At 40.7% G+C, this 25142-nt stretch overlaps 1 protein-coding gene and 1 long non-coding RNA gene across 13 annotated transcripts in view; one reads left to right on the forward strand and one right to left on the reverse strand.

The window, feature by feature from the left end:
* Positions 1-22258, reverse strand: part of LOC144312732 (uncharacterized) — a 51211-nt gene extending 28953 nt beyond the window's left edge. For 2 of the 10 annotated variants that reach the window (XR_013378313.1, XR_013378314.1), the window contains exons 1-5: positions 22115-22258; positions 17033-17153; positions 16842-16948; positions 11080-11139; positions 2200-2244 (exon numbers count right to left, since the gene is read on the reverse strand). This is a non-coding gene — a long non-coding RNA (uncharacterized LOC144312732). Of the gene's footprint in view, positions 1-2199; positions 2245-9036; positions 10574-11079; positions 11140-16841; positions 16949-17032; positions 17154-22114 lie in introns of those variants that run through there. The other 8 variants (XR_013378318.1, XR_013378320.1, XR_013378312.1 and 5 more) reach the window with 7 other exon arrangements.
* CLINT1 (clathrin interactor 1) overlaps positions 21678-25142 on the forward strand; it is a 58801-nt gene continuing 55336 nt past the window's right edge. For 2 of the 3 annotated variants that reach the window (XM_077895701.1, XM_077895702.1), the window contains exon 1: positions 21678-21895. In XM_077895701.1, coding sequence (XP_077751827.1) covers positions 21855-21895 — 41 coding nt within the window. In that variant the 5' untranslated portion in view covers positions 21678-21854. Of the gene's footprint in view, positions 21896-22782; positions 22835-25142 lie in introns of those variants that run through there. The other variant, XM_077895703.1, reaches the window with a different exon arrangement.

The raw sequence follows: 25142 nt of genomic DNA on the forward strand, positions 1-25142 counted from the left end.
GAGCCAAAAGTTTCAGGAAACCACCTCTTTTTCTGTCTACTCTATGCAGGGGTGGGGGGAAGGTAGGAGTCTGAGTAATGAAACACCCAGCAATTCCCAAAGTCAAATGACACTGCAGTACAGGTCTGAGGCTATGTTAAGAATAGATGTTATACATGAAATTGTAGGGAAGAAAAAAAGTCATTATTAAAAGAGATATATACTGCCAGAGCGAGCAGATCATTTTAGTGTCAGAACTTAAGGAGACTTTTTTCCTATAATTATCTCATTCACTTTCTTGTCAAAGCAAGAGTTTGTATTGCAGAGACATAGGTTCTTCCAGTATAACTGATACACTCGTGGATCATATAACGTACTTCCTTTCTTCCTTCCTTCTTTTCTTCTTTCCTTCCTTTCATCATTTAACTTTAAAGGCTTACTGTTGATGTAAATGTTTGAGAATCCTTAAATGCTGAAGTTGGAAGGACTTTTGCGTCCAACAAATATCATTTTAATATTTCTCAGATGAGAAAATTAAGTCCGAAAGGGATGAAGCGACCTTTCCAGAACAACAGAGCAAATCCGTATCAGAGCCAGGACGAGAACCACAGTTCCAATTCCCACTCCTACACCACATGGCCACTGCCCCATGTCTGTGGTCTTAGCCTAATGATATTACTTCCTTCAGACTATCAGCCAACAAATATTATTTAATCCAAATGCTGGTTAATTCCTTCGCATTCATTTATGTGACACCTATTTGAGTACTTTCTACATGTCACTGTCCTAAAGGCAGGAGAGAAATTAGCAAGATAGGTCAACCATTCACAGAGGAGGGAGAGAAACAGACAAGAAGCAAGTAAACATATAAAGAAGATAATTTCAGGTCGTAATAAATGTTATGAAGATGATACAATAATTAATGTGGCAGAGTGTCTGGGACTGAAAGAGGCTACATGAGAAAGAGTATCAGGAAAGGCTTCTCTGAGCAAGTGACGTTTGTGGTAAAACCTGAAATACAAGTAGGAGTTAGTCAACTAAAGATCTAGATGAACAGCATTTCAAGCAGAGAAGAAAATAAGTGCAAAATCCCTGAGGCAGGGGTTCTAGTTCCAGGTAAGATGGAGTAAGTACATTCCATCCTCTCTCTCTCTCCCTCCCACTAGATGTGGCTAGAAAGTATGGTGTTTTAATTTAAACAGTAGAAGGCAAATTGAAGAAGACCTGAATGTGAGGTACCACCAAGTCAGCTGTGAGTTTCCTTTTCGTTTTTTCTTGTGTCCCAGGCTGGTTTCAAGACATTTTGATATCTGAAGCTGGGCACTGGGTGTAGAAAAAGAGATATCCAGAAGAAGCCCTCTAGCTCTGGCCTCAGGAGAGGGAAAGGTAACTCCTAAGGCTAAAGGAGACTGGAAAAATTGTTTGGAGCTGTTCACTTCTCTGTCCTCTCATGCACCAACCCCAAGGTCATCCCATAATGGCAAAAGCAGAAACAACAGTGACAGTAAAAAGCAGCCAAGCCTATAGATGCATAACATTCCGAGGAAAGGAACCTTCCTCTATGACCAGAGGGGTTGTGATCCCAAGGAGGTGGGGAGAACACCTATTGCTTCTTTTCTCTCTGTCCTCCCACCATATGGCCCCTGACATAGGCGCAGCTGCCGTAAGTCCACTGCTGTGTTGTACCTGAGGGCCTGAAGATCAAACCAGAAAGCACCAGGGACCTCGAAAGTACTGGAGATCATGGAAGAGGAGACAGAAAGAACTCTCCTTTCATAAAAAAGGAAAAGCAAATGATTCAAACGTGCAAAAAGATGTTCAATCTTGTTAATAGTGAGAGAAACATGAATTCAAACAATGCTGAGATATCATTTCTCACCTATCATTTGCCACCTATTTGGAAAAAAAAAATCCAAAAGATTGACAACACATTCTGTATTGAAACTTTGGGGAAACTGATCCTTCCATTCCTTAATAATGAGAAGGCAAAATGGTACAACCTGTAGAGAGGAGAACTAGCAATATCTCAAAAATTTTCATTTTCTTTTTGACCCAGAAATCCCACTTTCAAGTATCTATCCCAAAATAACACCTATGAAATATGAAGAGTTGTATCCATACTTTGCAAGTATAAACTGGCATTATTTGTTATGGCAGAAAACTGGAAACAACCCAAATGCTTAACAGTAGGTAGCTGGCTGCATAAATAATAGTACATACCTGCAGTAGAGTTCTCTAAGTTGTGAAAATGTTATGACGTGATCTCTAAGATGTAACAATGAGTAAGAAAGCAAAGCAAAACAAAGTCATTTTAATAAACTTCTGTTTAAATACATACATACTTACATATAGATTATATAGAATGCTTATATACATTTAAAACAGATTGTTACCTATTGGAGAGGAAGAAAACAGGGTAAAGGGGATAAGGTGAGAAACTAGACTTTTTTTTTTTTAATATTTTATTTAGGGGATCCCTGGGTGGCTCAGTGGTTTAGCTCCTGCCTTCGGCCCAGGGCGTGATCCTAGAGGCCCAGGATCGAGTCCCACGTCGGGCTCCCTGCATGGAGCCTGCTTCTCCCTCTGCCTGTGTCTCTGCCTCTCTCTCTCTCTCTCTCTCTCTGTGTCTCTCATGAATAAATAAATAAAATCTTTAAAAAATAATAAAAAATAAAAATAAAATATTTTATTTAAATTCAATTTGCCAACATATAACATCCAGTGCTCATCCCATCAAATGCCCTCCTTAGTGCCCATCACCCAATTACCCCATCTATCCCCCCACCTGCCTCCCCTTCTGCAACTCTTTGTTTGTTTCCCAGAGTTAGGAATCTCTCATGATTTGTCTTCCTCTCTAATTTCTCCCTGCTCAGTTTTCCTCCTTTCCCTTATAGTCCCTTTCACTATTTTTTATATTCCACATATGAGTAAAACCATATGATAATTGCTTTTCTTTGATTGACTTATTTCACTCATCAGAACACCCTCCAGTTTCATCCATGTCAAAGCAAATGGTGGGAACTCATCCTTTCTGATGACTGAGTAATTCCATTGTGTGTGTGTATATATATGTGTGTGTGTATATATATACACAATTTATCCATTCATATGTCAAAGGATATTGTGGCTCTTTCCACAATGTCCTTTGTGGACATTGTGGAATTGTGGACATTGTGCTATGAACATTGGGTTGTAGGTGTTCCGGTGTTTCACTACATCAGTATCTTTGGGATATATACCCAGTAGTGCAATTGCTGGGTCATAGGGTTGCTCTGTTTTTAAGTTCTTGAGGGACCTCCCCACTGTTTTCCAGAGTGGCTGTACCGGCTTGCGTTCCCACCAACAGTGTGCGAGGGTTCCCCTTTCTCCACATCCTCAGCAATATTTGTTGTTTCCTGTCTTGTTAATTTTAGCCATTCTCATTGGTGTAAAGTGGTATCTCACTGTAGTTTTGATTTGTATTTCCCTGAGGCAAGTGATGTGGAGCATTTTTTCATGTGCTTATTGGCCACGTGTAGGTCTTCTTTGGAGAAATGTCTGTTCATGTCTTCTGCCCATTTCATGACTGGATTGTTTGTTTCTTGGGTGCTGAGTTTGATAAGTTTTTTTATCAATCTTGGATACTAGTCCTTTATCTGATAGGTCATTTGCAAATATCTTCTTCCATTCTGTAGGTTGTCTTTTAGTTTTGTTGACTGTTTCCTTTGTTGTGCAGAAGCTTCTTATCTTGATGAACTCCCAATAGTTCATTTCTGCTTTTGTTTCCTTGCCTTCATAGATGTGTCTTGCAAGAAGTTCTTGTGGCCAAGTTCAAAAAGGTTGTTGCCTGTGTTCTCCTCTAGTATTTTGATAGATTCGTGCTTCACATTTAGATCTTTGAACCATTTTGAGTTTATCTTTGGTATGGTATAAAAGAATGGTCCAGTTTCATTCTTCTGCATGTGGCTGTCTATTTTCCCAACACCATTTGTTGAAGAAACTGTTTTTGAGAAACTAGACTTCTGAAGATAATTTGTTTTGTAGCTTTGACTTCCAGCCACATAGATATTCAAATGATTAACTAGCAAAAATAAAATTACTCCCAAAGAAATAGAAATAAAATAAAACAAAAGCTAACAGTATATTGGAAGAAATTATTTCATATGACTTTATTCTTTAAAAGGATTTTATTTATTTGAGAGAGAGAGAAAGACAGCAAGAGAAAGCAAGATTGGGGCTGGTGGTAGGGAGAGAACCACATTCCTACTGAGCAAAGAGCCCAATGTTCTACAAGGGACTCGATCCCAGGACCCTGAGACCATGACCTGAGCCAAAGGCAGATGCTTAACCAACTGAGCTACCCAGGTGCCCCTCATATGACTTTAAAACATAACAATTTGACTGTATATTCCTAGTAGGGAAAAAGAACTGCAAAAAATATCTTAAACTATTTTTAGTACTCATATTGTTAGCAATACTATTGCTATTATTATTCTGAAACTATTATACTCATGGGAGAATAAAGCAAATACATAACTGTTAATGTTGCTAGGAACCAGGATTTTCAAAATAGGAGAAAATAAAATCAAATACATAAACCAAAAAGTCAAGTAATACCCTATAATAGAATATTTTGAATTAGTTTGATCTCATAATGTCTTTTTTCTTTAAAATAAACAAAAAGCATCTCTAAGCTCTTTCCACTGAAAAGTTCTAGAAACCATAAACCCAATAGTAATAAGCACTTCTCAACTTCAGAGTGTGGCCTCTAAATATCATTTCCTTGGAGAAATGGGTGACTCTAGGAGGGGCAAGAAATATAAAGGACTGCCTGGATATCTTGTCATAATAAAAAGCAAGGAAGCAACACACACAAAAAAAAGTCTAGTATGAAGTCAAAGAAGGGACTCATAGTGAAAAAGAGCCCCCTGGCCAAAGTTGAGATAATCTGAACATCATAAAGAATAGTAACTATAGTAATTGATTAAAAGTGTGTGTGGGGGGGAGGGTATGGGTAAACTAGGTGATGGGGATTAAGGAATGCACTTGTGATGAGCATCAGGTGATGTACGGAAGTGCTGAATCACTATATTACACACCTGAAACTAATATTACACTGTATGCTAACTAACTAGAATTTAAATAAAAACTAAAAAAAAAAAAAAAAAAGGTTCAGCTCATGAAGCTGAACCCTGCCTTACCTGAGATGGTATACAACCAGGCACTACTCAAGCTACTGAAATGTCAGCTTCTCTCTCCTCCCAGATTTTTACTCTGAATATTAGCAAAAGAGGTGAGGTGGAGAATAATGATTGTCCCTTTTAGAATCACCGTCTTGATACTGCTTCTTTAAGCTGCTTGTTCCCTGGCCACTCCTCTCTCCACAAAGGTGGTGGGAGGAGGTCTGGGGAAAGGGCCCCTTACTTCTCTTTGTGAATCTACCTAGAACCTACAGGATTGGGGATGGAAAGATGCAAAAGAGCCTTTCGGTCTGGTCTGCCATTCACGAAGGGACTAAATTTGCCTTTAAATTTATTTCCAAATGAGGTTATGCATAAAGATAGGAAGATAGGCTGGCAGGACTAGAAAATATTGACATTCATCTTGTAAGCTTTAGGCTTACATCTTAATTTCTAAGCTATAGTGTCCAGAGTATGCAATTTCTATACTGTGTAATTACCCCATGAGGGCACAGTTTTACTGCTTGTACTTTTGTGTGTGTTGCAAAGCACTAATTTGTTACATGTAAACGTTTAAAGCATACCACAATATTTTGCAATCATATTTTGTAATTTCCTTATTTTTTAATATAGTAGTAGCCACAAAAAATGAAAGGGGCCCTGGCCTCTCTTGATGTTGAAAAGCCTTGAGAAGAGGAGGAGGAGGTGGAGGTGTGTAGTAATAACGGCCCCCAAAACAGCATCCACTGAGCACTTTTATGTGCTAGGCACTGCCAGGTGTCCTAATCTAACTCAAAGTAATTGCACATTAATTAACATGCACTAATTCATTTAATCCTCACCTATGTGGTGGGTATTATCTCCATCTTACAATAAGAAAATTGAGGCACACAACAAGCACATGAGAAAATGCTCCGCATCACTTGCCATCAGAGAAATACAAATCAAAACCACAATGAGATCCCACCTCACACCAGTGAGAATGGGGAAAATTAACAAGGCAGGAAACAACAAATGTTGGAGAGGATGTGGAGAAAGGGGAACCCTCTTGCACTGTTGGTGGGAATGTGAACTGGTGCAGCCACTCTGGAAAACTGTGTGGAGGTTCCTCAAAGAGTTAAAAATAGAGCTACCCTACGACCCAGCAATTGCACTTCTGGGGATTTATCCCAAAGATATAAATGCAGTGAAACGCTGGGACACCTGCACCCCGATGTTTATAGCAGCAATGTCCACAATAGCCAAACTGTGGAAGGAGCCTTGTTGTCCATCGAAAGATGAATGGATAAGAAAGATGTGGTCTATGTATACAATGGAATATTACTCAGCCATTAGAAATGACAAATACCCACCATTTGCTTCGATGTGGATGGAACTGGAGGGTATTGTGCTGAGTGAAATAAGTCAATCGGAGAAGGAAAAACATTATATGGTCTCATTCATTTCGGGAATATAAAAAATAGTGAAAGGGAATAAAGGGGAAAGGAGAAAAAATGAGTGGGAAATATCAGAAAGGGAGACAGAACATGAGAGACTCCTAACTCTGGGAAATGAACAAGGATGGGCGGGGGGTGGGGGTGACTGGCTGACAGGCACTGAGGGGGGCACTTGATGGGATGAGCACTGGGTGTTATTCTATATGTTGGCAAATTGAACACCAATAAAAAATAAATTAAAAAAAAAGAAAATTGAGGCACAGCTGATAAGTAGCTATGTGTCAAATTTTACTGAAGGGTTAAAAGAAGCAAAAGGAAACTAGAGAGTATGAGGGAAATTGTATAAACTATAGATACTAAAAATGACTTTTTGTGATTAAAGAAAAAAGCACCTAAAAGGCTAAACCCTTCATAAAGAGAGCTTACTTTTTGGAAGACCCCCAGATCCTAACCTTGTCTCTGGATCCTCGTATTCTCAAATGGGAGCATCCCTTTCCTCTCAGCCTCTGTCTGGAAAATTTCACCGTTCTTCACAAGGGCTGCTGTTGTCCCAGGGCCATCTCTTTTCCCCAGCCAGGTTATGTGTTCACCAGAGGTGAAATATCTCTAAGTCTGAATTACTTAGTCTAGAATAACAATCAGAGATTTGTCAGGGGCAGGGGTAGTAGTGGAGGGAGTTGTTGGTACTCCAGGTGTCTTGTCCTCTTTGGTGTCTGACACAATAGCTGACAGCTAAAGATCTTATTCTATCTTAGCCTGTCAATAACTGTTGTATCTACGTGTATCTTCCAAAGATTAACATTAACTGTCCAAAGCAGTTAAGCCTAAACCAATCCATAAGGATATACAATATCATCCCTGAATACTGCATGATTTGTAATTGTGTCTTTCTCTACAGTGGAGTCAGTGTTTTAGATTACTATGATTTGTTTGTTTCACTGTCCCCCTCCCTTCAAAATGGGTTCCCCTGGGCAGACCATCTTCCTCTGCATAAGCGCCTGGGAGATAGGAGCTAAGTGGGTGAGGATACAAAGGCTTAGGTCTTCCAGCTCGACTGCAATGTCAGTAAGGTTGTCTTTTTTTTTTATTTTTATTTTTTAACACTTCCTTTACATTCCAAGTGATCAATAAAAGACTGTGGTTGATAGTCTTTGGTCACATTTTACCCTAGCACCAAAGCATTCACAGAGTTCCCTGAGGGCCTGGCAGTTATTAAACACTGTATAACTACTTTCCTTGAGTCAAGTACCAGGACCTGGCCCTCACCCAGCTAACAAGTGAGGAATCTCATGTTAATGTTTCATTACAGTAAACATTACTTGGGACTGGCCCCAAGCAAAGGGATAATTTGGTGATGATAAACAATTCAAAGTAAGTTTTTAGAATGAAAGCAAGTCTCTATGAATTATTCCCTATGCCCAGAATAACAAGTTAAGTTATCCAAAGCACTTTTATACATACTACATGATTTCAATCTCATAATAACACAGAAAGGTCGTTAGATTTGGCAAGATTACCTACATTCAAACCAGGAAATTGAGACTTGTGAGTTTAAGTGATTGGGCAAGGTCACCCAGCTAATCACAGAGCAAAGCTTGTTTTCTGACAACCTAGTCCAACTCTTGCCAAAGCACTGACGTTTGCCTTCTTTTTATCTGTACAACATTTCATAGTTATTCCCCTTAATGTACAGTTTTATAGGCATCTTTTTAAACTCATTTAATTCCTGTGATAGTTAATTTTACTGTCAACCAGTGTTTTACCAGCTATTTAAGCTGGGCTAAGGGATGCTCAGATAGCTGGTAAAACACTATTTCTGGGTGTATTTGTGAAGGTGTTTTTTAAGAGAGATTAGCATTTGATTGGTGAAATAAGTACAGCAGATGGCCTTCCTCAATGTGGGTGAGATCATTCAATCCATTGTGGACCAAAATAGAATAAAAAGGTGGAGGAAGAGCAAATTTACTCTCCCTGTGAGCTGCGATATCTGTTTTATCCTGTTCGTGGACATCAGCACTCCTGGATTTCAGGCCTTTGGACTTGAACTCTTGAACTGGGACTTACACCATCACCCTCTCTCTGCCACCTCCCCTTGATGGATTCAGTGTTGTGTTAATCAAGAATACAAGTTTGAAATCCTTGAATGATCTCTGGAACAAAAGTGCTCAAATGGAAAGAGACAAAAGTTCTTCATGTAAGCCAGGAAGCAGCAATTATTCTAGTTATCATTATTAACTTAGATATAATACCAAAACCACAAGTAACTGAAGAAAAAAATTTGATAAATTGGGCTTCATCAAATTAAAAATTTCCTGTGCTTCAAAGGACACTATTTTAAAAAATGAAAAGATAACCCATAGATAGGAGAAAGTACTTGCAAATCACTTATCTGATAAGGGACTTATATTGAGAATATATAAAGAACTCTCAAAATTGACAATAAAAAGACAAATCAATTAAAATATGGACAAATGACTTTAATACACAATTCTCCAAAGAAGATATACAAATGGCATATAAACACATAAAAAGATGTTTTACATCATTAGCCATCAGGGAAACACAAATCAAAATCATAATGAGATACCACCACACAGTTAACTGGAATGGCTATAATCGAGTGCTAACAAGAATGTAAAGAAATTTGAATCCTCATACATTGATGGTAGGAATGTAAAATGGTGCAACTTCCTTGGATAACACTCTGGCAGTTCCTCTAAAGTTAAACATAGAATTACCATATGACTCCATAATTCCACTCCTAGGTATACACTTGAAATAATTAAAAACACATGTCCACACAGAAGTTTGTCCACAATGTTCACAGCAACATTACTCAAAGTAATTAAAACTTTAGAAAGACTATACAACAATTGATGCCTGGATAGGCAAAATATGGTATATCCATAGTATGGCATAATATTCAGCCATAAAAGAGAAGTGAGGGCACCTGGTGGGTTGGTTGGTTAAGCATCTAACTCTTGATTTTGGCTCAGGCTATGATCTCTGGATCATGAGACTGAGCCCTACAGCCGGTTCCACACTCAGCAGGGAGTCTGCTTGAGATTTTTTTCCTCTCCCTCTGCCCCTCTCCTGTGTGTGCAGATGCTCTTGTGCTCTCTCCCATACTCTTTCTAAAATAAATAAATAAATCTAAGAAAAAGAGAGAGAGAGAAATGAAGTACTGATATATGCTATAAATGGATGAAAACATTATGCTTAGCATAAGAAGTCAGACACAAAAGATCGCATATTGTATAATTCCATTTATAGTAATGTCCACCATAGGCAAATCCATGAAGACAGAGAGTACATTAGTGGTTGCCAGAGGCTGGAAGGAGAAAGCGAAGATAAGTGAGTGCTAATGAATACAGGTTTGGGGTAAGGGATGATGATAATATTCTGAAATTAGATAAGTGGGATGATTGCATACTTTGTACATATATTTAAAAATCACCAAAAAAAATCACTGAATTTGAATTCACACTTGAAAAGAGTGGATACATAGTATGTGAATTATATATCAATTTTTTAAAAAAGCATAACTTCTGGCTTCTCGTAGTACTACATTAAATAGAAAACAATCAAATCACTTAATTCAGGGCACCTGAGTCCATCATCAGACCCAAAGAAGAAAAGCACAATGCTCAGACAATGACTAGGAAGACCAAAACATATTCTACTAGCACTATGTCAGACTCTAGGGAAATGGAATTCACATTTTATACTATGACTAGCCCCATAGTGAAACTGTGGCCTCAGGATCAAGCTGGTCATATTTGTCATTTAACTCCCCCCCCCCAATTGCCATCTTTCAGGTGTCTCTTTTGCAGTATCAGAAAGAAGGAAGGTCAAATTTATGACTCCTCCTCAGATAACTAAATGCAAGTCAATTCAAAACATTTTATTGAGTACCTTGGAAGTACCAGACACTTGTTAGCTCCAGGGAATCAGCTGTGATCAGTATGGATGCTCTCCTCCCCTGATGAAACTTAAATTCTAACATAAGAAACAAATAATAATAATAATAAAATAAAAGCTTTTTCTTCAATGGCTCAGTCTATTTCCGATCCATTCAGTGGCCTTTTCTGAATTGCTTTGCTTTCTGGAGAGGTGGGGTTAACCTCTGAATTATATCCACCAGGCTGCCTTCTACTGGCAGGAAATCAGGAAGCAGGAAGAAAGAGATCAGGGTACTTCTGCCCGTCTTCCCCTGCCATAGCCCCACAGTCTGGTAATAGATTTCAATTACTACATCTCCTGTAGGACAGACCTTCCTCCACAGTGCCAGATCTCACCGGAAACTCTACTTCTCCTTTTGTCTTTTTGTACTGAAGCATATGTAGTAGATTATCTGCAAAGATGGCCACTAGGATGCCTGGTGGCTTAGTCAGTTAAGCATCCAACTCTTGATTTTGGCTTGGGTCATGATCTCAGGGTGGTGAGACCAGGCACTGTGTCAGACTCTGTACTCAGCAGGAAGTCGGCTTGGGAGTCTCTCTCACCTTCTCTCTTCTACTCCTTCCCCCTGCTCAAGCATGTACGTGTGCATGCGCTCTCTTGCTCTGTCAAATAAATAATAAAAAAAAAAGATGGTTACTAATGATTCATCTCAACTCTATATGCAACTGATGCTCCTCCCTTAAAAGGTAATATCTAGGGACACCTGTGTGGCTCAGAGGCTGGGCATCTGCCTTCAGTTCAGGGCATGATCCCAGAATGCCGAGATCAAGTCCCACATTGGGCTCCCTGCATTGAGCCTGCTTCTCTCTCTGCCCATGTCTCTGCATCTCTCTTTCTCTCTGTGTCTCTCATAAATAAATAAGTAAAATCTTTAAAAAAAAAAAAAGGGTAATATCTATTTCACCTCCCCTTGAAGCTGGATTTGCCTTATGACTTGCTTTGACCAATAGAATGTGGTAAATGGGATGCTTGGTCAGTTCTGTGACAACTTTTTAAAAGGCCTGAAAGTTTCCACTTTGACTTTTTTTGGGATCTAGCCACCTATTAACAGTTCACCCTAACTTATTAAATGAGAGGTCACATGGAAAGAAAGACAAACCCAACTCTCCCCTTGCCATTCCAGCCACTCCAGAAGAGGCACCAGGTGTATAAATGAACCCACCCTGGATCCTCATCCAGCACCAGCTGAGTTGCTCTAGAGAACTCCACCAAGTGCAGAGTGGGCATATGCCATGTCCACCAAGCCCTGCTCAAATTGAAGAATTGTGAGCAAGTAAATGGTGGTTGTTTTTTTAAGACACTAAGTTGTGGGGAGGTTTGTTACACAGCAATAAATAATTGAAACTGATAGTAATGACTCCTCACAGTGCTACTTCCAAGTGCTTTGATGTCCTTATTAATAGCCTTAACCCTGACCTTGCATCCATAAATAGTTTGTTTGCTTCATTCTCTTCAAATAGACGCTTTTGCGTTGTTTTCTGTTCTAAGTTCTGTGACCCTGCCTAATACGAGTGAATAAATAGACAATCACAGATTCTTGTTGGTTATCAGGATGAAAATAAGCAGGCTGCTCTGAGAAAGAATGACAGAATAAGGAATTCTTCCCATTAGGCTGAATATTTTAAGTCGAAAAACAAACAATGGGAATAGCTCCCTTTTGGCCAGGCCTGCCTTCTATCATCCAATGTATTTGATAGTACCATTTGGAGGGATGTGATCCATACTGACCAAGAACAGGACTGAAAAATGGGAGCGATGTGAAAAGAGACTTTTATACAAGGTAGGAAAGCATAGGTTTACCTTGGTTAGAGCTACTTTGAAATTAAGGCAACATATTTTTATCAATACAATTGGCAAAAATTCAAAAGAGCAATAGCATCTAGTGCTAGTGAAGACATGACAAAATGGGCTTTTCAATATGTTGCTTAGTGAGAGTGAGAACTGCTGTAATCTCTTTGGTATATAATCTGCCAATATCCAATTAAATAAAAAACACTTATCCTTCCCTGTTCCTACTTTTGAGATCTAAACACCATATGCAAAGATAGATGTATAGAGATATATTTTATTGTAACATTGTTTATAGTGGCAAAAACCAAAAATAGAAACAACCTAACTAGCCATCGCTAGGCAAATGGTTCGATAAATTACAGTCTATTCATATTGAGGAATTACACCAGTATTTAAAAGAATGAGTCATATCTATATTTATTGAGCTGGAGGGATATCCATGATGCATTATCAAATAGGTATTATATTATATTTTATTTTTTAAAGATTTACTTAGTTGAGAGAGAGAGAAAGCCAGGAGAGGGGGAGAGAGAGAGAATCTCAAGCAGACTCTCCATCAAGTGCAGAGCCCAATGCGGGGCTCAATCCCATGACCCTGAGATCATGACCTGAGCCAAATCAGGAGTGTATGCCCCACCTACGGAGCCACCAAGGCACCCCTCAAACAGGTATTTTAAAAAGCAAGCACTGTGTATAGCACGATCCTAAAGCAAAGCCTGCATATGTACACACATATTTTTATTTATATTTATAAGCATGGAGAAAGTGTGAAAAAGTACCTATCAAGTTTTTAACAGGATTGCCATACTGGGGTGAAAATAAATGGGAAAGGATAAACTTTTCCTTATGCATTTTTGGATTGTTTCACTTGTTGAAAAAGGTGTTTATAACTTTTATTTTTAATTCCCTTGTTCCCACCCTTCCTTCCACCTCAGGCAACAATAGTTTCTCATTTATTTCACCTTTGATTAATTTTGCCTATTCTAGAATTTTATACAAATGGAGTCATAACTTTTTGTGCCTGGCCTCTTTCATTTGCTATCATGTCTGTGAGATTCATCCAGGTTGTTCTATATATTTATAGTTTATTCCTTTCTATTGCAAAATCATGTTCCATTCAAATGATACAACACAACTTGTTTGTCCATATTCTATCAACTGGGCACTTGCATTATTTCTAGATTTTGGCTATTCTGAATAAAGCTGCTATGAACATTCCTACATGAGAATTTTGATATAATTTCCATTGCTCTTGGATAATTACCTAGGAGTTGAATTGCTAGGTCAAGGGATATATACATGAGGATATATGAACATCTTTAACTTCTGTTATTTAAAAAAAAACTAATAAAACATTTCAAAGAAAAAAATTGGAAGAAAGAGAATGAGTCTGTATCTTAAAAAGATAATAATATTTGCTATCTTTTTCCTATTCCCTCCCTTCCCAATAGGTGTCTGGGTATATCAGATCTTAGGCTTCCCAGGCCAGGTCAATGACCCACCACTCTTTAGGGTAAATTATCAAAGATGGGGAAATTATAAAGTAATTTTTTAAAAATTTTTATTTATTTATGAGAGTCACAGAGAGAGAGAGAGAGAGAGAGGCAGAGACACAGGCAGAGGGAGAAGCAGGCTCCATGCAGGGAGCCCGACGTGGGACTCGATCCCGGGTCTCCAGGATCGCGCCCTGGGCCAAAGGCAGGCCCTAAACTGCTGCGCCACCCAGGGATCCCAGATGGGGAAATTTTAATGTTATACCTGCTCAACAAGAACTATGATTAGATACTACTCATCAGAAACCATAAAAACTGCTAACACCTAGGAAATCAGCTTCCACAGTTAGAGATCACTCATGATACTTCTATAACAAGGTGTCAGCAGAATAGATAGTTAGCATTAAAAAAAGAAAAAGAAAAGAGGATGTTCTGAAACTAGTCAAATTAACACATGAGAGTAGAATGAGAGTAGAGGGGACACCTGGGTGGCTCAGCAGTTGAGCATCTGCCTTCAGCTCAGGGTGTGATACTGGGATACAAGACCGAGTCCCACCATCAGGCTCCCTATGAGGAGCCTGCTTCCTCCCTCTGCCTATGACTCTGCCTCTCTCTATGTGTGTCTCTTGTGAATAAATAAATAAATCTAAAAAAAAATGAGAGTAGTAGAAATAACCTCACAGCAAGGAAGGTGAAACTGTGAAACAAACTATAGTAATTTTCAGATCTAAACTGAAAGCCCAAGATGCTATAATAATCCACTCAATACCACAAAGACCTATCCTTGGGAAGCACTGGCTGGAATATACATATATTTCTAAATGTTAAAAAAAAAAGGGACTGCCATGCTTCCAATGACAGATTTTAGGGGTACTTTCTGGGCCCATGGTTCCCACCCCAACACCCTTTTTTCTCAGAACTGGCCTTGAGTTTACCCCACATGAGGGTAACCATATCGGTCTTTCTCCAGGATAACAGTGGTTTGGACCAGGGATGGACTTCTGATAGGTTAAGTTTGGATTCTAAATGCCATGAAAAGCTGTTGAAGTATTCAGTGCAAATAGTAACATGGCCCAACTTATGATTTGATCAAGGAGGAACAAATTAAGAAATCTTTAGTTCACATGAGAGATGGTTATGGTTGGCATTGGCAGTGGAGAAGGAACAAAGTAAGTTCTAAAGAGCCCACCAATATCTGCAAACTGGGGAGAGGAACAAAAGGTAATGAGCCTGAAATATAGGAAAGACAGGAAAGACAAGAAGACCGTGGAGTCTTGAATGCTAAGAGAGCAGGAGTTTCTATCTAGAATATTCTTTCTCTCTCTTACCTCATTAACTCAGAATTATCTTTCCACCTTCACCTTAAATGTCACTTTCCCAGAGAGGACTTTCCTGGGAATGAAATATGAATGAAATACCACTTCCACATTCTCTCATACCACCCCATTCTTTTCTTCTTGTAGCTTTCATCATAGTTTGAAGTCATAGATTTGGGGGAAGGTTTATTTGCTATACACCTCTCTCCTCCCTCATTGCAAAATTCACAAGAATAGGAATTTTGCCTGTTTTTCAAAGTATAATTCTTGGCAATGAGTTAAGTGTCCAAATATAAGTTTATTGAAAGATTTAATGAACCTGCTTAAACACCCTCATATCATCCATGATCTGTGCATACAGTTTAATGATGATAATAGATCGGGGTGCCTGGGTGGCTCAGCGGTTGAGCATCTGCCTTTGACTCAGGGTGTGATCCTGAGGTCCAGGATCGAGTTCTGCATCGGGCTCCTTGCAGGGAGCCTGCTTCTCCCTCTGACTATGTCTCTGCTTCTCTCTCTGTGTTGCTCATGAATAAATAAATAAAATTAAAAAAAAAACAATGATAATAAATCTTATTTAATGAGTCCTTGTTACATGTCAAGCAATTTAGTGGGTCGTCTCATTCATTCCTCACAACACCATGAGTCAGGGGCCCTTATTAGCCCCATTTTCCCAATGAGGGAGCCAAGACCTGAGAGGCCAACTAATTTAGCCAACATTCCAGAGCTACACGATGTGAACCAAGGTCCTACTGATACCAAAGCCAGTGCTCTGACCTTTACCCCACATTACACTGCCTCCTTAAACATCTTGCTGAGGTTTTTGTTTGTATGTCTATCTTCCATATTAGACTAGAAGGTCTATAGGTAACACAGGTTTTAGACATCTGTTTAACCCCACTGCACATTGCTGGTGCCCAACAAACATTGAGTGTTGACTCTTTCTTAACAAGAAAACATGCTTTATTCTAATGGACACCCCCCACCCCCACCCCCGTTTTTAGCCCATTCATTTGCTTATAAAAAGCAGCAGTCAGGGTGCCTGGGTGGCTCAGTTGGTTGAATGTCCAACTAACTGTTTCAGCTCAGGTCATGGTCTCAGGGCCCTGGGGTTGAGCCCCACATAGGGCTCCACGCTCAGAGTATAGTTTGCTTGTCCCTCTTCCTCCCTTTCTGCACCTCCTCTTCCCTCTGCTTGCACACACGCTCTCTCTTCCCTCTCTCAAATAAATAAATAAAATCTTGAAAAAAACAAACAAACAAACAGTGGTCTGTCCATCAGACCCCTTTGATGTCTATTTCAGTGAGCTCTTCCTCTAGAGTACAATTCTTTTGATGAACTGATGAAATTCAAGGACTAGCAGAGCCTCTGTGTGAACTCTGGACAACCTGTGGGCTTTCCCAAGATACTTGTCCTTATGCAGAAAGACCCTGCCTCAGAAACCCACCAGGACATCCTTTCTGATATCCACACCATTCACCCCTGCATGTGATTTGACAATGCAGGAACAGTTCCCACAGTCACAAGCTGCCTCGTTGCTTTAATGACTGTACTTTGACTTCCTGTGAATAGAGTTTTCAGAGACCTAGACACTAGGAACAGCATATCTACTCTGGACTCACCTATAGTCAAGAGACAGAGGGAGACAGAGCATCCTAGGAGGCAGGGAAATGATTCTAAGAGCACTTCTACCTCCATCTCACCTTTGGCCAGTGTCTGCACATTCTTGAAGAAGGACTGTGAATGTGTTAGCCCTTTGGAGCACCTACCAGGCTTTCTGAGTAGGTCCACCTGAGCCCTGCTGACAGATCTGAAAGGAAACAGAATCTCAGCCAAGAGAGCCCAACCATCAGCAGAACAGAGTTAGCAAGAGTGTGTCCTGCTACCAGCTTACCTGCTGCATAATGCTGCAATCCGCTTAATCCCTTCTTTCTTCATTGTTTCTTTTTCTTATTAGCACTCATGGTATTTTTTTTTCTTTTGCTGTCCCCAACTCAATTTTGTGTAATTTAGACCTTAAAGAGAAAAAAGGGTGTCAGACCCAGAAAGGGCATGGTGTCATCTAACTCAGGGCATCCTAAACCCTGGCAAAATCACTTAAGAGATTTTTGAAAAATACAGATTTCTTTGACCTACCATTGTAAATAACTGGCGCTTTTGTCTGCCAAGGCATGGTTTTCTTCAGAGTATCTCCAGAGCACTCTTTTCCCCCCACTTTGTGTGGTTCTCCTAGGTCTACCAATTCTGTAATTTACACTTTTCCAGAGGTGATTGGTCCCATGATAGATACATGATTCAATCTGGGCCAATCAGAGTCCTTCCCTGTGTTATTAGACTTAGTGGATGAAAGACCAAAGTGTCTCTTCACCCTTGGTTGTCTAATTGAAAAAATGGAACCCATTCTCTGCAAAGTGGTACCTCTATTCCTGCCAAGTAGGGGAAATTTATCTGCAATAAAGGATAATGAGCATCAGAAAGAGTTCTGACAGTATTTGCTAAGATCCTAAGGCAAATTTTATCTCTGAACTCCCTAGTCTCCTGTGTCCTGCATAAGCTCTTTTGAGTTTCTGTCACTTGTGACCAAAAGTATAGAAAATAATATACCAGTGAATCAGAAACTCATGGGGCAGGACAAAAAAACCTTGACGTTTTTAAAGATGTCAGGGAATTTCTGATGTGTGGCTAGGTTTAGGATATTCTGGTAAAACAATACTTCAGTTAGTAAGAAAAAAAAAAAGCTGAGATCCACATAAGTGTTTTGATAACAATAATGAAATAGAATTTAGTGAGCACTTCCTACATGTAGGACCCAGTGTGAACTGAGGTATATATGTTATTTTATTTGTTCCTCATTTTACTTTCAGTTTACTATGTCTACTACATCTATTTGTGGTATACTTTGTGGTTTTATCTACAATTGTATATCCACCACCTAGCACAGTGCCTGGAACATAGCAGGATCTTACTAAATACTTGTTGACAACTGAATACTTTTACAGAGTAATACAATTACTAGTAATAGTGTATTAGTAATAATAGTGGTAATAGCAGAATAGCTAATGTTTATTGAGTGTATACAGTATTGTTCTAGATTCTTTTTAAACATTATCTTTTTAAAATTGTCTGAAAAGGCCTTTGCAGGTTTCTATTATTGTCCATTATGATGAGAAACTGAATCACAGAGGTGTCAAATAATTTCCCCAAGGTCAAACAGGTAGTGAGTAGCAATATTAAGATTCAAACCCAGGCAATCTGGTCCCAAAGTCTAGTTCGTAATCACTGTGGTGTATGGGTTTAACTAGTTTATCCAAAATGACCAAGCCACTGAACAGCAGATGCAGTTTGAGCTTAGGTTTGTCTGAATTCAGAATCTACTCTCTAACCATTACTTTATACCTCCTTTCTGGCAGTACATGGTAGTCCTCAGCTATGGTGCCCCTGGGGTTATGCAATGTATAATCTGCATGGCTCTTGTGGCAACTTTCATATGATTAGAAACCAAGTATCTCAACTACTAGAGAGGAATAGTCAGGTGTGACCAAAAACAGGACTCACTGAGCCAAATACTGAAACCAAGGTAGAACTGTTTGCCTGTCCTGTCAATTTGGTTATTGCAGGAAGCAAAAGCCAAGGGGGAATTAGAAGTGTAAGAGATTAACTGGGGAAAACACCTATGAAGAATAAAGGTAAGAGGGAGCAAGACTAGGTGGGGACAGCCTCAGACCTCAAGGAAGTTCTGACACCTGTTAAGGAAGAGAGAAGGGAGGAAGATTGGGTAAGAAGACCACCTGATGGCAAGGAAACTTGAAGGAATTCTGGGCGAGGCTGATGGGGAGCCCAGGGCAAGCTTGCCCAGTACAGAAGTCTTGCACTGAGGAGAAATGGCCTGACCCCAACGTGCTCACTCCCTGCCTGGGAACAGCCCAGTAAGAGCATGGCCTTGGTGTCAATGCTGTGGTTGATCCCTGAGGAGTGGCTGCTGGAAGCTGTCAGCCATCCACATTCCTTGTAACTGGTTCTCTTAAAGAGAGATTTGGTCTGTGCTGTCCCATAGCTGCCACACCTGTGTAACAGGAATTAAGTTCTCAGAAGGAAACACCAGGGAGCCAACCACAGAAGATACGCAGTCAGCACCTACCACGGTGCCTCACACATCTGAGGACATTTGCTTTCAAACCTTGTGTTGGCTTGGCTGTACTAAAAGCGTCAGCTCATTTTGTGAAAAATATGTTTTCCTGAAGAGGGGGGTGAGTGGGACATTTTCTCATTTATTTTTCTACAATGGACACATTTAAATTGCCACAAAGAAGTTACTATGGAAACTGCTCCCAAACTTGCAAGATATAAGGCAAAAATGGAACACTTTGTTGACATGCAAATGGTTAGTCTTTGGAGACCACTTTTTAACAAACTCTCCTTGTCTGGTTCTCCTGAGTCCATTAGGGATTCTCTTGAATCAAAGTTAGACAGGCTAGTTTTTCGGTGTTACATTCTAGCCCCAGCATGACAACTCGGGGAATAAGTCTAGGCACTTCCAAACCTGGTGTTGAAACAAGGTAGACAGTGACATTTTACTCTCAAGGTGATTCTAGTGAGGCTGATTGTGAATTGCTATGAATGTGCAAACAGGCCCGGGGCAGGGAAGATGCTTATTTTTATGCCAGTCCCATTCTGTTGGTGTACCCTGGACCTGCTTGTTTGAAAGTTAACTTGCTGAGCTACTGTTTTTGCAAGGTAGTTCTCTTCCTTATCTCCTCTGGCCACATTCCATCCTTTGAATCTCACTGGGGCTGGACAGTCCTTTCTACAGGAAACAAACTCCTCATTTGAAAGCCCCATTTCTCCACCTATCTCTGCTCATCTTTCCCTGCCTCTCCTCCCCCACCAATCCAATTCACTTTATGTCTGCCCAAGCACTCCTATCTTGACAAAGATTTGAGATAGATTTGTCCCAATTTCTGCTTTTGATACTTTTCTGTCTGGCAATTCTTTCAACTTGTCTCTCTTAGGCCTTAATCCTCCTTTTTTTTTTTTTTTTTTTTTTTAAGGCCTTAATCCTAAAGCTGTATTGAAACCCTTTTCAAAGATGCTTCCAGTAACTAAGTGGATGCCATGTGAAGGGGTGACTTGACCTGAGGAACTAGGGGTCAGAAGTTCTGGGTTCTTGATTTAGGATCATTGTTAACATGCATCATAACTGGCAGCAATTAATCTCCCTTCTCCCTTGTGAATCAGAGTCTTCATCTGTTCCCTCCACCAGATATTCTTTTCTTGCAGATCTTTTTTTATGGCAAGCTCCTTTTCATCATTCAAGTTTTAGCTTAAATATAGTGTCCTCAAAGAGGCCCTAAATACTCTCTGTTATTTTCCTCTAACATCATTCCCTATAATATTATCTTCTGTTTTCAACCACTATCTATCTGCAATTACCTTAAATGTTTCCTTGATTTTTATATTTGCTCCAAAGACCCTTAAGATCCTAGAGAGCTGAGGGCTTGTAGGTCTTGTTCCCAACTCCTAGCACACAGAAAATTCTCAGTAAGTATTTGTAGAATGAAAAGCACTGTAAAATTTAGGCAGTTGGATCAAATGAATTTTAAGGTTTCTTGCAACTTTAACATGAACATTGTTTTAAAAAAAATGAATGAATGAGAAATGAAGTGACAGCAGCCATTTCAATAAAACACCCAATGCGGTATGTATGTGTATACTTGGACTTAGGAATAAATGCTTGTCAAGTTGTTGGATGTGTCCTAATGTTGCCTTTCTAGTTCCAGATAGAGTGTGAACTAAATTTCTGAGCTTTATGATAAAGTATCTAAAGAGGATATTAAGTAGCCGTCTAAATATAAAACCACTGCATCATAGTGGGATAGTAGCATGGAATAAGTTTTAGAATACAACCTCTTCAACTTACAGGTATGAAAATTCAGGCTCTAAGTAGAAAGTATATTTGGAGCCAAATACAGTGATGCTTCTGTCAATGAGGAAGGCATACATATAGCAATAACGTTTCTGTATAGTCATTATTAATAACATTGCAATACTTTTATATTTCTCTCTCTCTTTTTTTTTTCTGGACTGTTTGCATATGATTTGTTCTGTATTTTCTCAGGTAATATTTTAACAAGACTTGTTTTACACGGAAATCTCTTCAATTTGAAGGCACAAAATCATAGCACGCTGTGGACTGTTTCTGGGGAGAAGCAATGCTCTACATTTCAAAGTTTGGGTGCGGCTAGATCCTATACCAGTGCTGCTTCTGACACTTGAGGATCCGTTAAAGCATAGACTGCTGCTCCGTCTCCCCCTCCTCCTCCCCCTCCTCCTCCCCGAGCTTCTGGTTCCGAAGGTCAGAGGCACCGGGAAGGGTGCAAAGGACTGGGAAAGCCTGACGCAAATAGTACCAAACTTATCACACCAACCCTCTCTGCTTAAGCGGGTGGCTAGGCGCGCAGAGAACTACAAGTCCCGGCGTGCCCCGCGCGCAGCGGGCGGAAAGCCGGGCACTTCCGCCCCACGCAGCGCCTCTGCCCCCGCGTCTCGACGTGTCACCGGCGGCGCCGCGGCTGTGGCTAGAGGAGGACCTAACTGGGGGAGTTGGAGGCGGAGGGCGGCGGCGGCGACCCCGGCCTGGACCTGCCCCGGCGCGGAAGTGTCCCGGGGCCCGTGGGGATCAGGGGAGGGAGGCGGCGGCTCGGCCCGCGCGGGGCACGATGTTGAACATGTGGAAGGTGCGGGAGCTGGTGGACAAAGCGTGAGTACTGGGGGTCAGCTGCGGCCGGGGCCCACGCAGGGGCGGGGGAGGGGAAGGGGAGCTGGCCCGCCGCCCGGGGCCCCGGGCCGCCCGCGTCACGCCCCCCGGCTCGGCCAGCCCCATCATGGCGGCGGCCGGCCCTCTCCCGGCCCGGGGCTCGTCCAGACCGGCGAGGCTGGGAAGGGACCCCCCCTCCCCTGCGGTGCGGGCCTTCCTCACCTTGCTCCTCCCGCCGTCCGTCTGGGCAGGGCGCCTGCGGCCAAGGGAGGGCGCGGGGTGGTCGAGAGCTGGGTCACTGCCCCGTCCGAGGACTGGCTTGGCCCCAGGCTGGGCGGGCTTTGCCTTCGGGGCGGCAGCGGAGACTTGGGGGTGAGGGGTGAAGGGGTGAGGGGGTGAGGGGCGCCGCGCGCTGACCCCGTGTGTGCCCCGGGGTGCGGCGCGGAGCCCGCAGGCCGGGTCGGGTCGGGTCGGGTCGGGTCGGGTCGTGCGCTCGAGCGTACTGGGTTTCTTTCCGTTCCTCGTGAACCCGAAGTGCTGGAGTGGGTGGTAGGTGTAACAAGTGGCCATTGTGGTCAGGCTGAAGTTGCTCAAGAGGATCGGTTCATCCTTTCTTGGCTTTTCCAAGACCAGTGAAAGTAGATCACCGCCCGGCTTGGCTTGTGATTCTTCTTTCCCTCTGTTGTTTCCTTTTCCACTACGCTTCATTTTTGGAGGGCTGCTTGTTCCATTCGGTTTAATTAACAGGTCATTAAGAAATCTCCCCTAAAGAAGGCAGCAACCCAGGTTTATGTCCTGTTGATGTGCTTTGAACTGCTCTGACAGGTAAAATGACTAATAACATAGATGATTTCCATTAAGACTTAAGCGATGACTTGAATGCCTCACGTCACTACGCTGAAGAAAAAACCCTTAACACCTAACGGACACAACAGTGGCTAAGTAAGTTCTTTTAGGCCAGCGGGAAATAAAGTTTAGGAATTTAACCAGTCCTCTTCGTTTTGGGTTCTAACGATTAGGCAACGTGTGGTGACCGAAACGTTTGTGACATTGACCCAGCCTAAAATCAGGAAGTGTAGATGGCACACTATTGAGTCTTTCTTGACACCAGAAAAATCCCTGAAAAAACAAAACAGTTTATAGTGGCTTGGATAATAATGCATCAGACAGAACTTGAAGAGTTTGACCGTATTTTCAAATTTGCTGTGCCACCAGGGCAGTAGAGCGCCTAAAGAAACACAGGTTTCAGAACCTGCAGAGATGGGTTCGAGCTGTGTAACCTTGGCAAGTTACTCAATTATGTGCCCCAGTTCTCTTAGGTGCAGTGTAAAAATAATGATAGATACCTACCTTACAATGTTGTGAAGATTAAGGGCTAAAGGTTTCACATATCAAGCCCTTAACACGGTGTGTTTAGATCAGTATACTTTTGATAACTGTAGCAGATGTCTGCATTGAGAGGGAGATAAACATTGGAAGAGAAGTCCACATTTGAAAATGGTCTGCTTTAATAATTTTCCTTTATCCACTACTCAATTGACAGGTGGGGGGATGGGGTAGCTGGGTGACGAGCAGTGAGGAAGGCACTTGATGAGATGAACACTGGGTGTTATATGTTGACAAATTGAATTTAAATTAAAAACTATTCATTTGACGACGGTTAAGCCTTCAGACATGTATTTTGGGCTTATTTTGCTATTTATATGCCTTCTGCTTTCTAAAGATAAAATCATGGTTCTTTTCCAGATCTAGTTTCATTAGTTGTTCTTTATCTGTCAATTTTTTTTTTTTCCTATGGGTGCTGTGCATGCCCTACTGGATCATTGGTTGTTTTTTAACATATGATACAAAGACTTAGATACTGGCTTAAATAGTTTTTAAAAGTTTAAAAGTCTCTACAAAACTATTTCTAAGTCAGAGAACAGCAAAAGAAAACCGCTAAGAACACCTTGTTATCTTAGAGGACTAAATTTGTGGTACTCACAAATTGCAGAAACTGTATATTTTTCAAGAGACGGAAATCAAGACAATGTTCTTGCTGTTCTTGTACAGTTCATGTTGTTTGTCTTTATCACCTATGCTATTAATCTTCAAGTGTTCGGGTTAAATTTGCCAGGAAAGTAGGTTATCAAGTCATTATGGGAGAACGGTTGTTGATAAAGAACATCTATCTTCCTTTTTACTACCCAATTGAAAATGGAGACTTGAACCAAGTTACTCAAGAACATGTAAGAGTGTTGCCACCAAGTGCTTTTTAAAGCTTTTGTGAATGTCTGACACATATTAAGATGTGAGGTTATTTTACTGATAAATACTCAGAATTTAATTTTCATCTTTCACTGGCAGGAGAGAAGAAGTTCTTCCCTCAATATAAGCATCTTACAGAACCATTACCTATGGCACTGTGTCCAGTTAGACTCTTCACCTTAAAATGCCATAATGGAGGAGGTACAGATCTATAGAATGGCCACTTTGATTATTAGAGGGATAATATTAGTACTGAGGGAACTTGAAGAAAGGACGAAGTGATTAAGGACTCCTCAGAAAAATTGGACTAAGGGCACTAGTTAGGGGTTTTGGAAACCTGGGTTCAGATTTTGATACTGCCTTTTTAAGCTAGCCATAAGGGTAATTTTAGAGAGAATCACAATAAATCTCCAGATTATAGATTCCTTATCTGTAAAATGAGGGGACTGGCATAGAGAAGGACTATTTCCAACCTCAGTGGCTGTTAGGACCCCTGAATTTCCACTGGGGGGAAAGAAATGGAACTAGTATTTCATAATAGCAGATAAATTTTGGAAAGTCATTATACTCCAAAGACACTTTCAGCTGAAAAGGGAATTTTTTTAAGTGGTAATCAATAAATGTTATATTTAAATGCTTTATGCAGTAAATAAGTGCAACCCATGACTCAGGAAAACTAGGACTTTTGTTTAGCAGATATCCCTACCCAGTGAGGTTTATTTCAGAAAGAAAAATACACTCTTTCAAAATGTGTTTCCTGGAGCTATAGTTAGATCAAGTATGGCGGCATTCTGAAGTGTAATGATGTATTTCAAATACTGGCTTTTGAGAGCTTGAGGACCTGGAGAGTGAAGAGGTATTTTCCACAATTGTTGCACCTCCTGGTAGTATTAAATGGCTTGTTTTGCAGAACACTGAGGAAAAGCAGATAAAGTCATCGGCCAGCCGGGGCTTAGAGGACCAGTTTCCTCCCGCTCCTACTCAAGTTGCATAAAAGGCAGCT

Source organism: Canis aureus, chromosome 4, assembly GCF_053574225.1.
Source record: "Canis aureus isolate CA01 chromosome 4, VMU_Caureus_v.1.0, whole genome shotgun sequence".
In the NCBI taxonomy this organism is placed as follows: domain Eukaryota; kingdom Metazoa; phylum Chordata; class Mammalia; order Carnivora; family Canidae; genus Canis; species Canis aureus.